Genomic DNA, 22,792 nt, shown 5'->3' on the forward strand with positions numbered 1-22,792 from the left:
ATGAGGAAAAGTTAGTTTTTACCCTCCTAGCCCTTGATTCACTAAATTACTCCTGCGGGAATTCTATGCCACTGCACATACACAGAATTTGTCCCCTTCAGATTTCTTTGCTTCCCACAGAAAAATGACTTTCTGACAGGGAAGCAAAAGGAAGACAAGAGCGGTCATGCAACCCTCCAGCAGTATGACCCTCCGGCGGGGGCGGGACTGGGGAAGACCTGGCTAGTGGATCCTAACTGCTCCAGGCTCAGTTGCTAGTCCCAGCTGGGCTGTGAAGGATGGGACTTCCTTTTCCCCTGCACGGCATCTGGGGCTGGGTCAGATCCACCCCCAGATTTCTCCCTCAGCTACAGGAAACTCTGCAAACTCCCTCCCCCCGTTTCGTGCACCCATCACTCCTCAGCTGCAGGGGCAAGGTTCCCTGTACAGGGAGCTCCTCCCACATCTGCCCAACTCCCATGCATCCAGACCCTCCCTCATACTCAGACTCTCTCATCAAGTCTCACCCCTCTGCACTCAGAACACCCCCCTCAATGAGCCCCACTCCCCCTACACCTGGACCACCCCAACGAGCCACCTGCACCCGGATCTCCACCCCACCAAGCCCCAACCATCTGCAGCTGGATCCCCACACCACTGAGCCCCACTCTCTCAGCATCCGCCCCCCAGCCCTCCCCACATCCAGCCCTCCCTGCTGAGCTCTATCCCCCACCACACTCAGACAAACCCCCCCTCTTCCCTCCCCCCGACTGAGTCCCAACCACTTTCACCTGGACTCCCCTGCAGACTCGCATTACCATTGCACCCAGAACCCCCCAACAATCCCCTGTGCATCCGGATCCTCTGCTGAGCTGCCTGCACACAGATTGCCCCACACCTGTCCCCCCAAACTAAGCCCTTCCACACTTGGATCCTGCCTTGCTGAGCCTGCCTGCCCACACCTGGTGTACCTGGCACAGAGAGTCAGGGCCCTGGGGTGTTTCTGGGGCAGGCCCGGACCTTGCACTGTGTCATGATTGAGTGCAGCCTCACCGCTGAGTCCATGTCTGGAGGAATGGGGGGGCTGGACAGTGATCTCCCACCTCTGTGCAGCCAGTGTCCTGTGCTCCCCAGTGCCATGCTGGAGCCTCCACATTTTTTTGACAAATAAAATTTGCAGAATTTTAAAATATTGTGTGCAGAATTTTTATTTTTGGTGCAGAATTTTTAATTTTTTGGCACAGAATGCCCTCAGGAGTAACTAAAACATGATCAGAATTACATCTTTCAATTAAAGCTCCTGCCGCCAGCTGGGAGCTCAACTTAGTACAGGGACAATTGATGTCCTTTGACCCTTGAACTAATGGCTATGACTTTGTTGTCGTTTCTTGTCAGTTGTCATTACTTCTTCAAGGAGGGCCAGTGAATTCAGTGCCTTGGCATTAATAACTTTTTTTGTTTATTTTGTTTATCTTGATTTTTACTCAACGTTGTTTCTCCTTACCATTTAAATTGGTATATTTCACTCCCTTTATTTCCCCCAATACTTCCCATCCTAATGAAATAAAGTGGCATTGTCTGGATGTCTGCCAAGATATTATTCTACTCAGGCAGAGCAAGATCAAAAGCCACAATCTTTCAATAAGTCTAAGCGGGACTTGTAAAATTGTATAGATGAGCAGATGAAACTCCTCTATTTAGTTTGAACTAGTTCTATAAAATCTCTATTTCATGGATAGAGGGAAATACAGCTTCTTATGGGAAACACTGCAAAATGACAACCTGGCATCTTTTCACTCATTTATAAAACACGGTTGAATGTGTTCTTCATCTTCAGCTGCTCGCTTTGGTTGTAGTATCTTGCAGATTGCCATCCTCGCTTGATCTCTGACTTTCTCTCCCTCCCTCTTCTGAGTTCCTGACTGCTTTCTAATTCCTAATATTCCATTTCCAGACTGATGGATTACTTGTGTATGAAAATAAGATAATTTTGTCCTTACCTACAATTTGTTGTTTTATGGCAGGGAATTGATCAGTCTGGATTTTCTCTCCCTCATAGTGATAGCTATATTTAGGTTGCCTAAGGCTTTCCATTATAAAAAATTCTTGTGATTTTATTTATTTATTTATTTATTTATTTTGAGAAGCTCTAACACTCCTCTTGTTTGAAGCAGGCTTTTGAAGCTCATCAGGGAGAAAGCCTTCAGGCTAGAGAAGTGCCTTTTCTTTGTCGTTTGAAATTCTGTTCAGTTTTGACTAAGATATAAACGAGATCTAATCACCATGTCTTCTCAATCATACTGTCAGCAAAATTTTGTCAGTGTGTTCCCTCCTCTGGGTGGTTGTACCCCAGCATGTAGATAGACCAATGGTCTGTCATCTCAAGTGCTGGTGGGCATAATTACTAAATATAGTTTTTATCCAGATTGAGCGATTCCTTGTTATGCAAAGACAAATTTAAAGATTAGAACACAGCTTATATCCATCATTTACATGAAAGATGGATGCAAGTCATAAATCTCTCATCTATATATGTTGTTGATGCAACAGTTGTATTTAATTTTTAAAAATTGTAAGCATAAAAGTTTAGCTGTCTAAATCATTAGGGTTTTTTAGAAATTAAAAAAAAAAATCTGACCTTATCAAATTTTGCAAATTCAAAGATACCTAGGTTGCTGAAGGGCAGAGATTAATTATTTAGAACACAGTTTCCTTGGGAGGGAGAATAGGGTGGAAATGCATTTTTATAGTACATCTATGGTGAGGTTTCTTATTACAGCATATGAAATTATTTGAGTTGATAAGGGAGTGTAAACTTTATATTTTGTTTAACCTTTTTGATATTACTGTGTTTTCTTCAGTACTGCTATTAATTAATCAACATATCATCATTGACTTCAGTGGCGCTACATCAATTTACACTAGCTATGGATCTGACCCTATATAACCAGCTTTGAATCAGGCACAGAATAATATTCAAAAGATAAGTTTAGAAAATAAGTGCTGGAATTGGGTAGCAGTACTGAAAACAGCAGTAGTGAAGGGCTCAAAAATTTAAAACTTCCTATGTTACGTTTATACTCCCTTTAAACTGAATCATTGAGATATTACAGGTTTGCTGTCTCTTAGAGCTTAAATAATTTGCATTTGACCTTGGAACCATAATATATTAAGCCACAAATATCATTCACTAACAATATTTTGCTTTGTTGACTTTTCCCAGCCAATAAAGGTGTATCCAAGTGAAATATCTGTTTTTTTTTAATGTATAGCATTTTAAATAGATATTGTCTCATAGCAGAGTGTATGTGATTTTCTTTGTAAGTTGACTTCAGTGGTTGATTTGGAAATGGTGCCAATACTGAGGATTGAGTTAAGAAGTCTTTGTATTCCTCTAACTACTGTTGCTTGTGTGCCTATTTCTAAGTTTAGGGGCCTTATTGCCCTTTGCTTCTTGTCACAGAGTCTGTAGCAGTATCTATAGTCAGCATTAAAGGCAGCAGTTTGCAACCTAGTTCCTTATAGTATTTTCATTTTTATTTTGTGAGTTAAAAGACGCTTTTCTGTTCTCAAAACCCATTAATTGAGATGACAATAAAAATACCCCAGTGTTATGAGCCCTGACATCAAGAACATCTGTTCAAATAAGAAATGTAGATTTTGAAATCTACAACTGCATGTTTTTTTCTAATGAAATCATCCACTACTGCTTATTGTAGGAGTGGTAGTTATGTGGCACAAGAGACTTTATTACACTGTTCTAGCAAATTATGCTGCTTTTATGGATAAAAGTATATGTAATATATACAATTTATAATGGAATCCAACAGGAACAGATTATACCATTCTCTCGGTCCGGTGACAAGAGTGGCACGAAATGGCTATCGAGGCCACATGAAGGCCAGCAGGTACAATAATCCCCTGCGTCCAGGGGTCACAGATTTTTCCTCTGGTGTTGGTGGCTGGCTTGATAATTAAGTGGGTGTCTTCTGACATTTCTGATCTTTCTAACTTTCAAGGCAAAATTACAGTAGTGACTTATCCTTAAAATAGAAATTTTCTCTTCTGTGATTTGATCTATTTCATCATACAGGCTTTGGCTCATTCTGTTCTGCCTATCCAGTTTCTAAATATTGTATCTCTACATCAAGACTTAAAGATGCTTTACTATAGGTAGCTTTTTAACAGTGTAACACTATGTGGTGGTGGTAGAAACCATGTTGGCAACAAAGCATACTACTTGTGCTTGAGACTGTGTCCAAGGTGTTTTCTTTGTTAATAATTCTTCATTGAACTTGCCTTTAAAAAATGACTGACTTGGTTAAATTGCAAATCATGAATTAAAATTGGCCCTCTGTGTGGCCAGACTCATTCTAAATAGCACTGTATATAAAACTGCATGCTCACTCAGCTTTTCATTCTGTCTAAAATTAAATTACAACTGTCTGCAGCATTACAACTGTCTGCTGCAGTGTGGTATTGGAGTTGTAAAAGAGAAGGGAATAACTCTTATGTACTAATGAGTAGCAAGCGTTGCGTGTAATTGAGTTAAATTCATGTTCATATCCGTGTCTGAATTTGTCAGTATATCACTGTCAATTAGTAGGTGTAGTGAAAATATTTGCCAGATTTCTGAGATATTTTGCATATGCATAACTGTTGTGATGGGTTAATGGATTAATTCTGGTTTACTTTAACAGACATGTCAGAAATCTGTAGTTTCTCAGCATATTTCTAGAGAGCTGATAAATACACCAATTTAATTATGTAAATTGGTTGATACAAACTGAAATTATCCCTGTTGTGAAAATAAGAATCTTTCCTGTTTTAAAGTAATTTGTAAGCCAGTCAGTTGCTCACTTTTAATAAAGTTTAGTTTCCTTTTCACCATACCAGGCATCTGTTTTTGGCATATTCTTTTTGGGCACCATTTAGATTGATAGGGAATTAATAGCACACCAAATGCATTATAACACACACAATTTACTGCTGTGGGCCAGGTTTTCTGCTCTCTATTATTGATGTCCTTTATTGCTCTCAAATATCTTATAATTATTGTGCATGTTTTGTTGAGCTTTTGCTGTGGATTTTTTATTTTATTTTTTGTAATTTCACTGACTCAAATGATTCTAATAAAAAATCCAGTTTTTCCCACTAGGACTTAGGAAAAGATTCTAATAAAAAACAGTGATACAACATTACTTGTTCAGGGAGTAATGACAAATCTATAATTTACCAATTAGAATTAGTTATAGTTGAAATATAACTGTATCCTAAGCTTTGGGAAGTGCATTTTAAAATCATGAACCACCTTCTGGCCTCATAAGTTTGTTATTCCTCTGCAGCATGACGACAGGTCACTTGCAAGTTTCAACTAGAGTAAATGGTGGATTCTCTGTAACTTGAAGTCTTTAAATCAAGATTTAAGAACTTAATTAACTCAGCTAGAGCTTAGAGGTCTATTACAGGAGTGGGTGGGTGAGGTTCTGTGGCCTGCAGTGTGTGGGAGTCAGACTAGATGATCATGATGGTCCCTTCTGACTGTAAAATCTGAGTCACAACTACCCCTTATGTCACTCAGGGGTGTGAATAAGCCCCCCCCATCCTCCTCAGTGACATAAATTACACTGAGCTTGGAGCTGGTGTGGACAGCGCTATGTCGGCAGGAGAGTTTCTCCCATCAATATAGCTACCGCCCTCATTAGGGGATTAATTAAGTTGATGGGAGAATGCTGTTCTGTCAGCCTAGAGTGGCTACACTAGAGCTTACAGTGGCGCAGCTGTACTGATGTAGCTGTGCCATTATAAGCTCTCTAATGTAGCCATAGCCTGAGTAATCATTTACTTTTGCTTGTGACTGTAAATTTCTCAAGAGCAATCCCTCATAGCCACCAAAGTCTTTTTCCATGATGAAGTCTAATAAATAAAATGTCAGCATTTCTAAATTAAAGTACAGATGTTTACATTATGTTTGGGTAATGATTGGAGTATTGCTTTGGGTAAAGGATATTTATATATTTTTCATACTATTTTCTCACATGCTTCTTGTAGTTCTGCAGAATCTGAAGATTTGGCTGTTCATTTGTATCCAGGAGCAGTTACTATTCAAGGTGTTCTCAGGAGGAAGACTTTATTGAAGGAAGGCAAAAAGCCTACCGTAAGACTTCAAATATATGCTAAACCATTTTTCCTCTTTCTCTATTTTAAAATATCTTTAAAACAGAACAAAGCTACTTGGTTAAAATCTGGAAGCCTTTGCTCACTTTTTACTCAGTCCTTACTGAAACAGAACTCTTGCTAAAATCAGTAGGAATTATGATCAAGTAGGAACTGACTAAAAAGTGAGTAAAGACTTCAGTATTTGGTGCCTTATATATTTGCCACTTACAAAGGCTCCTGCTCCTAGATTTGATTTTTTTGGAATTCATGTGATTTGTCTAAATCAAGGAATTACTGTTATGGAAGTTGATCTTCTTTGTTCCTTCAAAAGTATTCCATTAATCCTAAATTGTTAATGTTTTTGCACTTGCATAAACGGTATAACTTATAAATACATTTAACTTACCATAATATAACTTACTATCTATCCATATCCACCGCTAAAAGAAAAAAAATCAATATACCTTTAGAGGGCAAGAGCCTGGCAACTATTGATATTAAATAGAAATATTGTTAAAATATTAGTGTTGATATATCTATATCGGGGGTAGCTGTGTTAGTCTGTATCTACAAGAACAACAAGGAGTCTGGTGGCACCTTAAAGACTAACAGATTTATTTGGGCATAAGCTTCCGTGGGTAAAAACCTCACTTCTTCAGATGCATAGAGTGAAAGTTACAGATGTTACATGTGCCAGGGATCCCCTGGCTGCATAAGCGGCAGCGGCGCGGGGCAGGAGACCCCCGGTGGTTCAGGCAGCAGCGGCTGGGGCACGTGGCGGGGCTCCCTGGGCCGCACAGGGAGCGGCAGCCGGGGCGCGGGGCAGGAATCCCCCGGCGGCCCCAGTACCAGCGGCCGGGGCGCGCTGCAGGGCTCCCTGGGCTGCTCGGGCAGCGGCAGCCGGGAAGCGGGGCAGGAGTCCCCCGGTGGCATGGGCAGTGGCTGGGGGAAGGGGGGGCATTCCCCCGGCGGCATGGGTGGTGGGGAAGCTGCGGGGGAGACCCCTGAAGGGGGTAGGTGCTGGGGCTCAGTGGGGAAGTTACCTGGCGCCAGGAGCTGCAACTGGGCAGCGGGGCTCTTCTCCAGCAGCTGAGACACGTGGAGACGGACTCCTGGTGGTGGCAGCAGCTGGGCGGCACTGGATCTCTCCAGCAGCAAGGGCGTGGGGAGGCAGTCTCTCAGCGGCTGCGACTCTTCCTGTGGCAGGAGCAAGGTGGAGCAGGCTCCCAGTAGCTGTGACTGCTGGCCATAGGGGAGAGGTTTCTCCAGAGGCAGGAGCCTGGCAGAGCAGATTCCCGGTGGCTGCAGCTGCTGGTGGTCAACTGGAAGTTCTTCCGGCGGCTGGAGCATGGCGGGGCAACCCCCCGGCGGCTGGAGAGCGGGGTGTACGTTCCTCCTGTTGGTGATGTCCCTGCAGGCTGGTCTCAGAATGTGGGAGCTGCTTGCGGTAGCATCTCGGGGGGGGGGGGGGGATCCTTTTTGTTCTTGTTCTGCTCTCTGGATTTGCTGGTTGGCCGTGACCCTGAGACCCCAAGGGCAGCGGCCGGGAGCCTGTGAAGGGCAGTAGGTCGTGCTGGGGCAGCCATCAGTGTCTTGGGCTGCGTTTTAGGGGCAGCAGGATACATCTTAGTGCACCATTAGCTCTTTTAGCGTAGTAATTATATTATATCAATGTAGCAGCTTATCAGTTTAATCATTTTTATTGATAAGAACATTTTTATTGATAATGCCTGCATCTGTAACTTTCACTCTATGCGTCTGAAGAAGTGAGGTTTTTTACCCATGAAAGCTTATGCCCAAATAAATCTGTTAGTCTTTAAGGTGCCACCAGACTCCTTGTTGATATGAATTCTCGTGTCTATAGACATATTTACGGCCTGTACAGTTTTATTGCCTCTTTCTTGCATACACAGTCTATAACTTCATACATTGTTGAGACACCTCTACAATTCCTGAATTAAATAAAACTGGATATATTAAGGAGGAAATGGCATCCTTCTTTTAACTTCTTTGCTTTAAACTATAATGGTAACACACCGTTAATGATATTTATGTGTGTAATAATTATATTTATAACTGCCAGACACCCCCAAGCCAAAGCACTTGGAATGCTGCATGATAAGATACAATAAGGGAACCCATGCTTCAGTTGAATCCATGTGGATGGACCCTTGTGTCTGTGCCATTGATTCAACTGCCAGCCTGTGCAGATACAATTGCAAGATCTAGGACCTTAATTTTTCTTGATTTAGCAAATAAGTATTTCTCCAGAAGTAACGTATCTATCAGATTATTGTAGATTTACACCACAAAATTCCTTGGATTTTATTTACATTTTTAGACCTACATATTTTTCTCCCTAATCCAAGTAGGTTTTTCAAACTTCGTCTCCCAAAAAATGTTCTGTTGCTGGAAGGTGTATATTTCCTTTTAGTAACTAGAATGTCAATTTTGCGGCCATTCATATCCAACTGGAGTATGGAAGTGCTAACCATTTGTTTCCCTTTCCCTCCCTAATTGTTGAACTGATCCGAAGAGTGAACAGACTAAGCAACCTGGAGTACAAAATGTCATTATTCCCACTCATTTATTGCTAGATCTTTGATGATGTAAATTGGCATAGTTCCATTGACTGAGGGAGCTATCCCAATGTATACCAGCTGAGAATCTATCCCTTATAGATTATTTCTGTATTTTGACATATTTGACATATTTTGTCTATAAATGTGATTCTTGGATATCACAAGCACAAATATCATATCTATTTCTATACTTCTCATTTATTTGCAAGCCCAGTCTATCGTAAATGTCCTTGTTCTAATATATTAATTTATGCATGTGTTCAACTAATTAAAAGTATTGCAAATGATATTGTAATGTAAATACTTTAACTTTATTTGCTCTGAGTTTATTCATTTTATATATTAAAAATACCAAAATGTCCTTGTTTGCTAAATCTATTGATATTAACGAGTGTGTGCAGAGCATCATAATGAGTCTTTTAAAACTGCTGGGATTTGTCAACAAATAAGTGTATTCTGCTTAAATATTTCATATATTACAATATTTTGGTATATAGTAAATTTAGAGAAATAAGATAATTGACCATTTAAAAAAAGACTCATTATGCATTAATTATTGAAATATAGTATGAATGTATGCAAATTAAAGAGTAAATGCTTGCAGCACTTTTTTTAATCATCTTGATGTATAGTTCCACAAGAAGAAAAAAAGCATCTCTGTCCTTTAATAATTAGACGTTTATGATGCCTGGCATCAAGGTGTTGTTATGCTGATATCATACAGTAAATAACATTGCTTTTTGTTAATATTGCTTCTTATCAGCAGCTGGTCTGGAAATTTTTTATTTAAACATGGTAATTTCAACTGACAATTTGCTGACAAAGAGCAGCACATCAAAAATAATCAGTGTAGCTTTCTATAAGCCATCACAAATGCCTATTATTGTAACTCAGTTGGCTTGCTGTCTGTGGTTAGAAGCAATGTTCTAGTTCCCACTACACTAGTTGATAGAGATGGTCACATTGTGATAGACTTTGAATCCATTGAGAGGAAGACAATTATACCACTATATAAGCATCACCTGATTAATGGTGACTTTGGAACAGAAAGCATGTTCTTCTTCGAGTGCTTGCTCATGTCAGTTCCATTCTAGGTGTGTGCGCACGCCCACGTGCACAGTCAGAGATTTTTGCCTTAGCGGTATCTATAGGGTCAGTTGTGGAGTGCCACACTCGTGTCGGTATACAAGGCATCGCCAGCCCTATGCCCTCTCAGTTGCTTCTTACCGCCCGTGATGGTTGGTCAGTGCAACTTTTTCTCCTTGCCTAGCAAGTTGGTTAGCGGTTCTCCCCTTCCTTCAAACTTTTAGTGTCTTGTAAATAGTTTGTTTACAGTAGTTAGTTAATAAGTAGTGTAGTTAGTAAGTTAGAGTCCCAGTGGGGACTTTGCCCCAGGCGGGGTATGCCCCAGTTTCCTGGTTTTAAGCCCTGTTCTGCCTGTACAGGCCTATGCCTGTTAGTGACTCCCACATCAGCTGCTTAAAGTGCTTGGGGGAATCACATGTGAAGGACAAGTGTCGCATCTGTAAGAACTTTCGTCCAAGAACACAAAAGGAGCACGACATCCGTTTGAGGGCCCTCCTCGTGGAGGCTGCTCTCCATCCGGCATTGGAGCCCTCCCAGCTGGACTCTACTCCCAGCACTTCGGCCTTGTGCGTAGTGCACCCCCAACACTGGGCAATAAAGGCCAACGGGTAAAGAATCCAGTTTGGGCTGCCCACCCACCCTGGAGCTACATGGGTGTGCCTCCCTGATCAGACCCCTAGCCCTCGTTCCCCCCCCCCCCCCCCTCCCCAAGGGATCCACCACCGACTCTCAAGAGTGGTAGGGGACCCTGACTCTTGGCAAGGCTGTTGTCTTCCCAGGCCCTACCAGAGTCCAGAGAGCAAAGGACTCTTCCAGTGCCACTGGCACTGCGCACAATGCTGGACCCAGCAAAGGCTCCCTATGAGGGCAAGCCAGCCGTAAACCGCCCACCCACAGACCCCAGAGGGCAAGCGAACACCCCGGTTCCCGAAGCTGAGGCAGCACTCTCAGTCTCCACAGTCCAGGTTGCCGGTTAGATGTCCTAGGTTGCTGGCACCGCACTTGTGGTCTCCGCCTACTTGACACGGATCGTCCAGAGGGAGATGCTGGTCATAGTATGGCTGGCACTGGTTGTCCTCCCGCCAGTAGTCTCCACGGCATAGATCCCCATCACCTAGACCACAGGAATGATCTCCGATGCGGTACCAGTCTCCTCGCTCCCGCCACCAATCTGCCTACTCAAGGCACCGTTCACCTACGGTGATGGTTAGCCGTCAAACTCAGGTGTTGACAGCCCCACCATGGTCACTGAAGGGAGTTGAGCCCCACGCCGAGGGAGCACCAGCACGAGTGGGCACCTGAGGCTGTGTCAACCTCCGCGATGCCTTCCTGGCAGCAGGACCAGTGGCTGGCACAGTGGCCCTACTGGAATGCATGGGGCATGCTGGTTATGCCAATGCCCTTTTCACACCACTCATCGGTTGCCACTTTGGAAAAGCAACTGGTGGCACCGGGCTCAGTGCGTGAAGCAGAATCGGATGCCGGGGGGAGGAGTAAATGCCCACTCCTAAAATCCCTTCCCCCATGGGGGATGATGTCCTACACCCTCCCCGTCTCCAGATGAGGGTGTTGAGGGGCTCTCTCCTGCCAGCCCACTGGACAATTTTAAGGCGCCACCAGGCCCTGCTTTGAAGGATGGCCGTGAACTCGGGCCTGGAGCTGGAGGAGATGGTGGAGCATTTGGACACCTTGTTTACTATGCTCTTGGCATCAACCCCCTGACATGTCGTACTACCAGTGCACAATGGGGTCTTAAAAATAACTAAAGCCCTCTGGCAAATCCCGTTTTCCATCCCACCCACTTCCAAGAGAGCTGAAAAGTAGTATTTCATCCCACCTAAAGTGTTCGAATACCTGTATACCCACCCACCTTCGGGGTCACTGATTGGCTCTGTGGCCAACGAGAAAGACAGACGGGCAAACCAGTTCTACTCCCAAAAATAAAGAAGCCAAGAGGCTGGAACTTTTTGAAAGAGAAATTTATTCAATGGCCAGCCGTCAGTTCAAGGTAGTAAACCACCAGGTTCTTTTGTGGAGATATAACTTAAACTTTTGGGAGTCCCTCCATAAATTCGAGGATTCCCTGCCCCAGGACTTGGCCCAAGCATTCAGGGCCCTAATTGAGGCAGTGTAACAGGGCGACGACTCACCCCTGCGGCGCCTCCTGTCGGTCGTCCCCTCCCCAAGGAGCCCCCACCCCCTATCCCCACCTCGCCTCAGTCGTAGGCTACTGACAGTCACCAACTAGCCTCCTCTCCCTGGGGCAGACTGCCGTATAAGCCACTCATCACAGGAAAGGAGGGGTTTGGACCTGCTGCCTCGGCCTAGCCTTGGTTCTGTCCCGTACAACCCCAGTATCTATTTGGCCTTATAATAGGCTGCAGCCTGAGGGTTTCCAGGCCAGAGCTTCCCAGCTCCCTGGACCTTCCCCCAGCCCTGCTCCAGCTCAGGTACCTTTATCTAGCTCCCTCTACAGCCAGAGAGAGACTGTGTCTGCTCCCGGCTTCACTGGCCTTTATAGAGCCAGCTGGACCCTGATTGGGGCGTGGCCCCCAGCTGAGGCTGCTTCCCCCGATCAGCCCAGCTTTTCCCCTGCCGCAGCCCTTTCCCAGGGCTGGTTTTAACCCCTCTGGGCAGGAGTGGGGTGACCATCCCGCTACAGGCAGGTACAGCAGTGGCTAGATGCTCCCTCCAAATGGCCTGGGACGAGGCTGATTCGGCCAGGGTGGTCGCATCGGCAGTGGTCATGAGGCACAGTTCCTGGCTTCAGATCACGGGCCTGTCCCAGGAGATGCAGTCCTCAATGCAGGACCTCCTGTTTGATGGGAATGGACTCTTTGCAGAACAAATGGATGCGAGGCTGCATGGACTGAAAGACACTCGGACAACCCTCTACTTGCTGGGTCTTCATACACCGCAGTCGGCGAGGAAGCAGTTCCAGCTGCCCCCGCCTCCAAGGTCTTGGCAGCCTCGTCAGGGATCTGCAAGGAGAAGGGACAGAGACATGAGTTTTTGTCATCACTGCCCTTCCTCTTCCTGTCACTTGCGCAGCCCAGCCTGGCGAAACATCATGGGGAGCCAGAAGTGCTCATTTTGAGGGTGCGCTCAAGAGCAACGCCCCAGTCCTCTTCCTGGATCTGCCTCATTCTTTCCTTAACCACCTATGTCCCTACTGTTCAGCCTGGTTGCAGGTGACTTGGGACTGCTGAGTGCTTGAAATTATATCTCTGGGCTACACCCTACAATTCTTAGCTGCCCCTTTCCCACCCCTCCCTTCCCTGTCCCTCTTCAGGGACCCTTCTCATGAGCAACTCCTCATTCAAGAGGTTGAGAAACTCCTGCAGATGGGGACAGTGAAAGATGTCCCTCGGGAAATGAGAGGAAAAAGGTTCTACTCCCATTATTTCCTAATCCTGAAAGCAAAAGGGGGCCTAAGATCCATTCTGGACCTGCAGCACTTCAACAAGTCTCTCAAGAAGGTGAAGTTTTGCAAGGTCTCCCTAGCCTCCATCATCCCCTCCTGAATCCAGGAGACCGGTACGTTGCCCTTGACTTGAAGAATGCTTATTTTCATATCTCTATCTTCTAAGGGTACAGATGATTCCTCTGCTTTATGGTGGGCTGGCACCATTTCCAATTCACAGCACTGCCATTTCATCTCTCCTCGGTGAGATGTTCACAAAATGCATGGCACCAGTGGTCCCTTACCTGAGGTGTCAAGGTCTATCTGTATCTCGACGATTGGCTCATCAAGGGCAGATCTCGGGAACAGATGCAAAGGAGCCTCGATCTGGTACATTCCATCTGCCATGACCTGGGCCTCCTGATAGGCAAAAAGAAATCAACCCTAAGACCTGTGCAACGGATAGAGTTCACAGGGGCAGTCCCCAACTCTATGCGAGCCAGAGCTTTCCTTCCAGACACCCATTTCCAAGCCATGTTGGACTTAATTTCTCATCTAAAGGACCCACCCGCTCACCGCCGCTTGCACCTGCCTGCGGTTGTTAGGCCACATGGCAGCGTGTACGTACGTGGTCCATCATGCCCAGCTCCATCTCCAGCCATTGCAAGCATGGTTGGCATTGGTCTACATCCCCAACAGACACGATCTAGACCAGTGGTCACCAACTGGTCAATCGCGATCGAGTGGTCGATCCTAGAGGATCTCCCAGTTGATCGCGATCTCCAGCGGGGCTGCTATTAAGACAGGCTCCCTGCCTGCCACGGCCCCACGCCGCTTCCAGAAGTGGCCAGTGCAGCCCCAGGGTCGTGGAGGGCAGGAGTCTCCCTTCCCGCGCTGCTCTTGCCTGCAAGCACTGCCCCCACAGCTTCCACTGCGGTGCTCGCAGAGAGGGGCAATGCGTGGAACCACGTGCTGCCGCCCCCCTACCTGCCCCCACACACACACGCATAACCATGAACTCCAAACCCACTTTCAGGAATACTGCTTGTGAGTTACATAGAATGGAATCGACATGAGCAAGCACTCAAAGAAAAAATGGTTACCTACTTTTCTTCGAGATGTGTTGCTCTTGTCCATTCCATTACCTGACCTCCTGCCCCTCTGTTTGAGTGGTTGGCAAGAAGGAACTGAGAGGGCCTAGGGCCAGTGGTGCCTAATATACCGACGCATGAGCTCGGCACTCCAGAGGGCACCAATGCCGAGCCTATGGATACCGCTAAGGCAAAAATCTCTGACGACTGCGCACATACACCTTGAATGGAATGGACATGAGCAACACATCTCAAAGAACAACAGTTACAAAAAGTCGGTAACTGTTTTTTCTACCGTGCTCAATGGAGGATGAGTGCTGAAATGACAGCAGCTAAAATGGGTCTTAATAGTTGTGTTATTACAAATATTTTGTGATAAATCAGTAGTTTCCAAACAAGTCAATATTTTAATTCTTGCCCCTTGATGGCAAATATATCATTAAAAAGAAAAGGTATTTCTGTACCCAAAGTCAGTGCAGTATTGAATAAAAAGTCTTGGTAAAGTAGAGGAAATAAGGGTGGAGGGATAGCTCAGTGGTTTGAGCATTGGCCTGCTAAACCCACGGTTGCGAGTTCAATCCTTGAGGGGGCCACCTAGGGGTCTGGGGCAAAATCAGTACTTGGTCCTGCTAGTGAAAGGCAGGGGGCTGGACTCGATGACCTTTCAAGGTCCCTTCCAGTTCTAGGAGATAGGATATCTCCATTAATTATTATTATTAGAAGTATTACCTTGTTTGATGCCTGGATCATTAAGGACTGATCAAGACCTCTGTGCACTTTCTTGATTCATATTGTGTTCCTGGGCATGTATTCTTAATCTAACTAGAAATAGCATCAGTGAAAAGGCAGCTCTTTTTGGCTGGGCTAGGTCCTGGGCAGTTGCTGCCCTAGGGAAATTTATGGGATGATGAGGTAAACATACATGCATTTTTAACAACAAGACAGCATAAAATATTTTGTTTCATTAATCTGTTCTCTCTCTTTCTCTGTAGGTAGCATCTTGGACAAAATACTGGGCAGCACTGTGTGGAACCCAGCTTTTTTACTATGCTGCAAAGTCTCTGAAGGCTACAGAGAGAAAACATGTATGTATTATAGTGCATCTCCCGACACTGCCAGCCAAAATTTAAAAGTAAATGCACTTTCCTGATACACACACCAACAGAATAATCCAGGACCTGCAAGTGAGCACTATCCTGTCCTTCAGTCAGTCTGTGTCATCTCAATGGATACAACTTAATAGAAGTAGGCACTGTAATAGGCTATACAGGGAACATCTACTTTGCATGTGTCATTTGGGCTCAATGAAATTGTGTATTAAACACATTAGAGAAGACCTGGAAAGAAAGCAATGCTAATGGTCGTCTTGCGTTGTCACCTATAGACCATACCTTCCTACAATATCTGATTAGAACAGGGGTGGGCAAACTTTTTGGGCCGAGGGCCACATCTGGGTGGGGAAATTGTATGCAGGGCTGGGGCAGGGGGTTGGGGTGTGGGAGGGGGTGTGGTGTGCAGGAAGGGGCTTAGGGCAAGGGATTGAGGCAGAGGAGGAGTGCGGGGTGTATGAGGGGGCTGAGGGCAGGGGATTGGGGTGCAGGAGGGTGCGAGGTGCAGCAAGGGGCTCAGGGCAGGGGGGTTGGGGTGCAGGAGGGGTGCAAGGTGCAGGCAGGGGGCTTAGGGCAGGGAGTTGGGGGGTGAGGTACAGGAGGGGTTCGGGCTCTGGCCTGGCGCCACTTACCTCAAGCGGCTCCGGGGTGGCAGCAGTGTGCACCGGAGCCAGGGCAGACTGCCTGCCCTGTCCCCGGCCCCGCGCCGCTCCCGGAAGCAGTGCAGCCCCTGGAGGAGGGGGGGTGGAGGGCCTGCATGTGCTGCCCTTGTTGCGCTTCCAGGTACCTCCCCGGAAGCTCCCATTGGCCTCAGTTCCCCATTCCCGGCCAATGGGAGCTGCGGGGGGCGGTGCCTGGAGGCAAGGGCAATGCATGGAGCCCTCTGCCCCCCTGCCTGGGGGCCGCAGGGACATGGTGCAAATGGCACCGCGGGCCGGATCCAAAGCCCTGAGGGGCCATAGTTTGCCCACCCCTGGATTAGAATATATCACTGCCCCCTCCCAACATTGAAGCAAACAATGGCAAATATAAATATTTATTTAAATTAGTAAAGAACTGGAGAGTGTGTTAAACTCCAGTTTTTGTGGATTACTCTTCCTGCCTATTCTGTCTAATCCAGTAATTCCTGAATTGTGGTCTGTGGACCACCAGTGGCTGCAGAGCACTTCTTGGTGGTATATAGAGAGCTGGCTTGTCACGTGATGCTGGCTCTCCTATCTTGTTTCCAGCTGCTAAATCACATTGAAAGAAGCTAAAATTACATTAAATACTTCCTTATTACTACTTTTTTATGTAAGTAATTACTGTACTTGCTCCAGGAATGTTATGCCATAGCCAGTGGAAGGGGAGAAGGGTGGTCTGTGTAGTCATCAAAGGGGGAGTGGATGTATCTATCAAGAGATGGAAGAAAGTTGGGAACCCCTGACGTTGTCTATGTAGAGCCTATACTGTGACTATCACTTCTAGGCAGTAGCTCTATCCAGTGTTTCAAGTCTTTGTTAGCCATGTGAATTTTGTCAGGTGTCACTGTACATGAGGTCATTACCTTTGCATAAAGCTGTATAATTTTAGAAAATGAGAAGTTGTGCTCCGGAATCCTGGAAAGGGGACTAGCTTGTTTGTCTGTGGTACAAAATGTTCTTTTCCTATTTCTTACATGCAGAGGGCAAAGGTAAGATCTTGGATCTCTGAGAGTTCTGTTCTTCTTTCTGTAAAAAAAAATGCACTAAAAATTGTCTTTGTCATTTATATAACAAGCTGTGTTTTCCAAATTTATTTACACTAGTTAATTTCACTGGGAAACCCAATATTATAATATCTAAAGTAGCTTAATAATAGTAGCTTAGTACACTAAAAAGGTTTGCACGCCTTAATTATTTTTTCTCCCCACTTAAATTGGCATTCAGTTTGCTTAGCTGAGAGCAATGGTCCTGCTTAATCTAATCTGTCAATTGTTACTGCCTAGTTTGAAACTAGTGAAGTGCACTTTTGGACAGATTTATATGTGATATTAACAAAAAACGTACATAGTCAAATCTGCCTCACTAAGAGTAGAAATAGCAGGAAAGAATGGAAAGAAACAAGATTGTACAAATGATTATATTTAAAAAAAAAATTAAGAAAATAATTTGTTGCTGGCATTATATTGTCAAGGGTGTATTGCTTGTCTTTCTGGAGGCACTGAGAATTTAAAAAGTCTCCTTTCTGCCAGTATGTCATGTTCTTCTTCGAGTGATTGCTCCTGTGTATTCCACAGTAGGTGTGCGTGCTCGCCACGTGCACTGGTGCCGGAAGTTTTTCCCTTAGCAGTACCCATACTGGGGGAGCACTGCGGTGGCACTCGTATATCGTGTTATAAGGGGAGCCATGAGCTACCCCCACCCTCAGTTCCTTCTTGCCGCCAGCGAAGGTAGTCGGAACTTTTGTGCTCCAGCTCTGCTGCAGCCCTTCTTCTCGACCTTAGTGGTACCGTTGTAGATCGTTCTTCAGTTGTTAGAGTGGGCTCGGGGCATGCCCCGTGCCCCAGGCTTCAAATCGTGCGACTCCGGTCGCCGTTCTGTGCCCAGGAGCGACCCTCACGCTGAGTGTCTTCGCTGCCTGTGAGAGACTCACATCAGCGACCGTTGCAAGATCTGCAGGTCGTTCAAGCCAAGAACCAAGAAGAGGAGAGACTTCAGACTTAGAGCTCTCCTGATGGAGTCGGCGCTGACCCCGACACCGGTACGCAGATCAGACTTGGCTCCTTCGACCAGTCGGCGCCACTCTCCGTCCAAAAAGCAAGGGAAGAGCCCAGCCTCACAACGCCGCCGAGATAAGGACAAGAGGGAGGCTGGTCCCGCGCTGGGCAGCCCTCGATCCCGCCCCCCCCCCCCCAGCTCAAAGGCTCCAACTCATGTGGAGTGGAGCAGCCCGGTACCGTAGGCCCAGGCATCCCCACCGGTGCAGATGCCGTCAACGCCGGAGGCAGTGCAGGCTGCGAAGGACATTATGTCCCTGCCCGTCCTGAGCTCGCAATCGGGCACGGGCCCTAGGTCGCGAGGCAAACCCCCTTTGGGTGCCCACCAGACCTCTCTGAGCAGCTGCAGTTCCCGCTCCGAAGATAGTTCCCTGCACCGCTCGGCGCGCAGCGGCCACTGTTCTGACAGCTCCCGGCCACCCTCGACGCCAGTCAGACCGTCCAGGTTGCCATCGGGAACCTGTACGCCGCCTGCCAGTGAGCATAGGCACTGAGAGAGGCACCAGGAATGCTCACCTGCTAGACATGGGTACCGGAGCTGTTCTTGACGGGACAGACATCGGTGCTCCCGTTCCAGCTGCTGCTCATCTAGATGTCACGCCAGAGGCTCCCCTCGGGGTACCTTGGTGTCAGGGCACCGGGCTTCGCGTCACCATCACGTGTACCGAAGCAGTTCGTTGTGTGGGTACTGTTCATCGTCGTCGAGATCCCGGTCCCGAGGGAGACGACATCACAGACAACACTCCTACCACTCCCGCGGCACTGAGCGTTCTTCAGCGACCTCGGCACCCCTCTACCCGGCCTCAGCGCGCGCCGTTCTGTCGGGATCCTGTGGCAAGGACAGTGGTGCCAGTGGGCACGGTGGCCATCGGTGCCAGCCCAAATGGAGACCTGTTCAGTCGCTGGAGCATCCCAGGCTCCATCGGCCTCCTCCGGCCGCCTGTGGGACAAGTCGGTGGGTCAGGAATCAGCGGACCTGTGCCAGGACTCTGACCTCGGTCTCGACGCCCCGGCACCAACCGAGGCACCCGGCTCCGTGCGGGATCGCTCTCTGGCACCGGACGACATCACAGTGGCACCTCCGCCATTGGTCCCGCAGGAGGACTTCAAGGCGCACCAGGACCTGCTAAAGCAGGTGGCTTCCAACCTCCAGCTGCAGGGCGAGGAGATGGAGGGTCCGCCTGATTCCCTCTTTAAAGTCCTGCGCCAGGCCGCATGGCCCTGCCTCTGCACCAGGGTATTGCTAACATCTCTAATTCCCTGTGGCAAATTCCCGCCTCCTTGGCCCCAATCTCGAAAAAGGCCGAGAGGAAATACTTTGTGCCGGCCAAGGACCATGAATACTTGTATTCCCACCTGGCACCCAACTCACTCATTGTGGAATCGGTAAACCACAGAGAGCGTCCAGGCCAGCCCGTGCCCACCTCCAAAAACAGACGCCAGGAGACTGGACTCGTTTGGCAGAAAATTTTATTCGTTGGCTAGTTTCCAGCTTCGTGTAGCCAACCACCAGGCCTTACTGAGCAGGTATGACTTCAACCTGTGGGAGTCCCTGCCTAAATTTGAGCCCCTCCTCCCGGACTGGGACAGGAAGGACTTCAAGGCTCTGATAGAAGAGGGGTTGGTGGCGGCTAAAGTGGCCCTGCAAGCAGCGTCCGATGCTGCTGATCTGGAGGCCCGCTTGATGGCGTCCGCAATCACCATGTGCAGGGCGTCGTGGCTCCTGTTGTCCGGGCTGTCGACGGAGGCCCAATCTCTGATGCAGGACCTCCCGTTCGATGGCGAGGCACTCTTTGCGGACCAGACGGACATCAGGCTGCATGGGATGAAAGATTCCCGCAGCACCTTGCAGACCTTGGACCTCTACATCCCTCCGGCTAAGGACAAGGCCAAATCGCTTCCAGCAGTTCAACCTGCGAGAACCAGATATGAGCCCCCATACAAAAGACCCAGAGACCAGAAGCGTCAGTCTCAACAGCAGTCCTTCTTTGTCCCGCAGCCTGGACCCTCTAAGGGCAGGAGGCAGGGAAAGAAGCAGTTTTTGACTATTTGCAGGGGGGCACCGGGCCTGTTGCCCGGGAGATCCCCCCGATTAATAAAGTTTGTGTTCTGCAACCGATTGTCTGCCTTCCTCAGGGCGTGGTCCTGCATAACTTCGGACTAATGGGTCCTCAGTACCATTTCCAAGGGCTACATGTTGCAACCTCACCCCCACCAAATCACCCGCCCTCCATGATGGCCCCAGGGGACCCGGACCATGTCCGCCTCCTGCGTCAGGAGGTGAATGGGCTGCTTCACCTAGGGGCGGTGGAAAGGGTACCGGTTCAATTCCAGGGCAAAGGGTTCTACTCCCGATACTTCCTGATCCCGAAGGCGAAAGGGGGTCTCAGGCCTATTCTGGACCTGCGCGACCTGAACAGGTTCCTAACCCATTCTAAGTTCCGCATGGTGTCCCTGGCCTCTCTTTATCCCCTCCCTGGACCCCGTCCATATTTTCGAGGGGCACAGACGCTTCCTCCGATTCATGGTAGGGATGGACCACTACCAATTTGCAGTCCTCCCCTTCGTCCTATCCATGGCTCCCAGGGTTTTCACGAAATGTATGTCCGTGGTGGCGGCCTACCTCAGGCGGGAGGACATACAAATCTTCCCTTACCTGGACGACTGGCTCCTCAAGGGGGGAATCTCATTTCGAAGTGGAGTCCCACGTGGAGCTGCTCCTGTCAACATGCGCCGATCTAGGCCTGGTCATGAATGAGACCAAATCAACATTAGTGCCTGTTCAGCGCATAGAGTTCACTGGGGCCCTGCTGGACTCCTCCAGGGCCACAGCCTCTCTCCCCTTGGATAGGTTTGAGACCCTAAGGGATCTCATCGCCTCGGTCACGGCCTTCCCGGTGACCATGGCGAGGGCGTGTCTTTGGATTCTGGGACTCATGACGGCGTGCACTTACATGGTCCTCCATGCCAGGCTCCGTATGAGGCCCCTCCAGATATAGCTGGCCTCCCAGTTCTCCCAAGCTCGGGACGGTCTAGACAAGGTTCTCACCGTCCCGTCCCCGATGCTGGCTTCCCTCCTATGGTGCTCCTGCCTGAGCAATATGCTGGAAGGGGTTCCCTTCAGGGAGACCAACCCCTCCATAGACCAGATGTCTGATGCTTCGGACCTCGGCTGGGGAGCCCACACGGGGGATGTGCAAACCCAGAGAACGTGGTCGGCCCTGGACTTGCCCCTTCACATAAACGTCAAGGAGCTCAGGGTGGTACGGTTGGCGGGCGTGGCTTTCCTCACACACCTCCGCAGCAAGGTCGTCAGAGTCCTCACGGACAACACCGCTGCCGCCATGTGCTATATCAACAGGCAAGGTGGGACTTGCTCCCTAACCCTCTGCAGAGATGCCCTGAACCTTTGGGAGTTCTGTATAGCCCACGATATCTCCCTGAGTGCGGCTCACTTCCCAGGCGTCTGCAATACGCAAGCGGACCGCCTCAGCAGGGTCTTCTCCCCCAGTACGAGTGGTCGCTCCACTCGGAGGTTGCTCACCGGCTCTTCCAAGAGTGGGGAGCTCCCCAGATCGACCTGTTTGCAACCCGTCAGAACCAGCGTTGCCCCCGGTGGGGGAAGGCGCGATCTGCGCCTATATGCCTTTCCCACCATTCCCCCTCATCACCAAGGTCTTTCAGAAGGTGAAGGCAGACAAGGCGGAAGTCATTCTCATAGCCCCAGCATGGGCCCGCCAGCATTGGTACGGGCCTCTCCTACACCTCTTAGCAGCCCCTCTGAGGGCGCTACCACTCCGCCCGGACCGCCTCTCCCAGGATGGGAGGCACCTCCTCTGTCCCAATCTGGCCGCACTTCACCTGACAGCATGGCTGCTCTGTGGCTGAATGAGGAGGAGAATAGGTGTTCGGAGTAGGTAAGGCGAGTCCTCCTGGAAAGCAGGAAACCGTCCACGCGTCGGACGTACGTGGCTAAATGGTCCAGGTTCGCCAGGTGGGCGAGTGAGCGGGGAGTGTCCCCCTCCGCTGCACCTCTCCAGTTTATTCTGGACTACTTCTTATCCCTTAGGGCCCAGGGACTGGCACCTGCCTCGGTCAGGGTGCACCTGGCGGCCATATCGGCCTTTCACCCGCTGGTGCAAGGCCACTCGGTCTTCTCCCACTCGATGACCTCCTGTTTCCTGTAGGGCCTTGACCATTCGTTCCCATACGCTACACCCCCCATGCCACAATGGGACCTCAAACTGGTCTTGTCCCGTCTGGTCTTCCCCGTTTGAACCCCTGGCCACATGTTCCTGGTTGCACCTCTCGTGGAAGGTGGCCTTCCTTGTGGCGATCATGTCAGCCTGCCATGTCTCAGAGATCAGGGCCTTGACCTCAGAACCCCCCTATACTCTTTTTCATAGGGATAAAGTCCAGCTCTGCCCACACCCGGCATTCCTCCCGAAGGTGGTCTCCGCCTTCCATATGGAGCAGAACATCTTCCTTCCCGTGCTCTGTCCCTAGCCCCACTCCTCTAACCAGGAACGCCGCCTCCACACACTCGATGTGCGTAGGGCATTAGCTTTTTATCTGGATCGGACTAATAAGTTCCGGAAATCCTCTCAACTCTTTATTGCCTCGGCCGAGCGGGCAAAGGGGCAGCC

The 22,792-nt window shown here is 48.4% G+C and overlaps 1 protein-coding gene across 5 annotated transcripts in view; it reads left to right on the top strand.

Annotated features, from left to right (window-relative positions):
* RALGPS2 (Ral GEF with PH domain and SH3 binding motif 2) overlaps window positions 1-22,792 on the top strand; it is a 297,768-nt gene that overhangs the window by 247,094 nt on the left and 27,882 nt on the right. For 3 of the 5 annotated variants that reach the window (XM_034778255.1, XM_034778258.1, XM_034778256.1), the window contains 3 exons: window positions 3,810-3,887; window positions 6,031-6,136; window positions 15,293-15,385. In XM_034778255.1, the coding sequence (XP_034634146.1) occupies window positions 3,810-3,887; window positions 6,031-6,136; window positions 15,293-15,385 (277 nt within the window). The remainder of the gene's footprint in view (window positions 1-3,809; window positions 3,888-6,030; window positions 6,137-15,292; window positions 15,386-22,792) is intronic. The other 2 variants (XR_004646742.1, XM_034778257.1) reach the window with 1 other exon arrangement.

The sequence above is a fragment of the Trachemys scripta genome, chromosome 8, assembly GCF_013100865.1.
Source record: "Trachemys scripta elegans isolate TJP31775 chromosome 8, CAS_Tse_1.0, whole genome shotgun sequence".
NCBI lineage: Eukaryota > Metazoa > Chordata > Testudines > Emydidae > Trachemys > Trachemys scripta.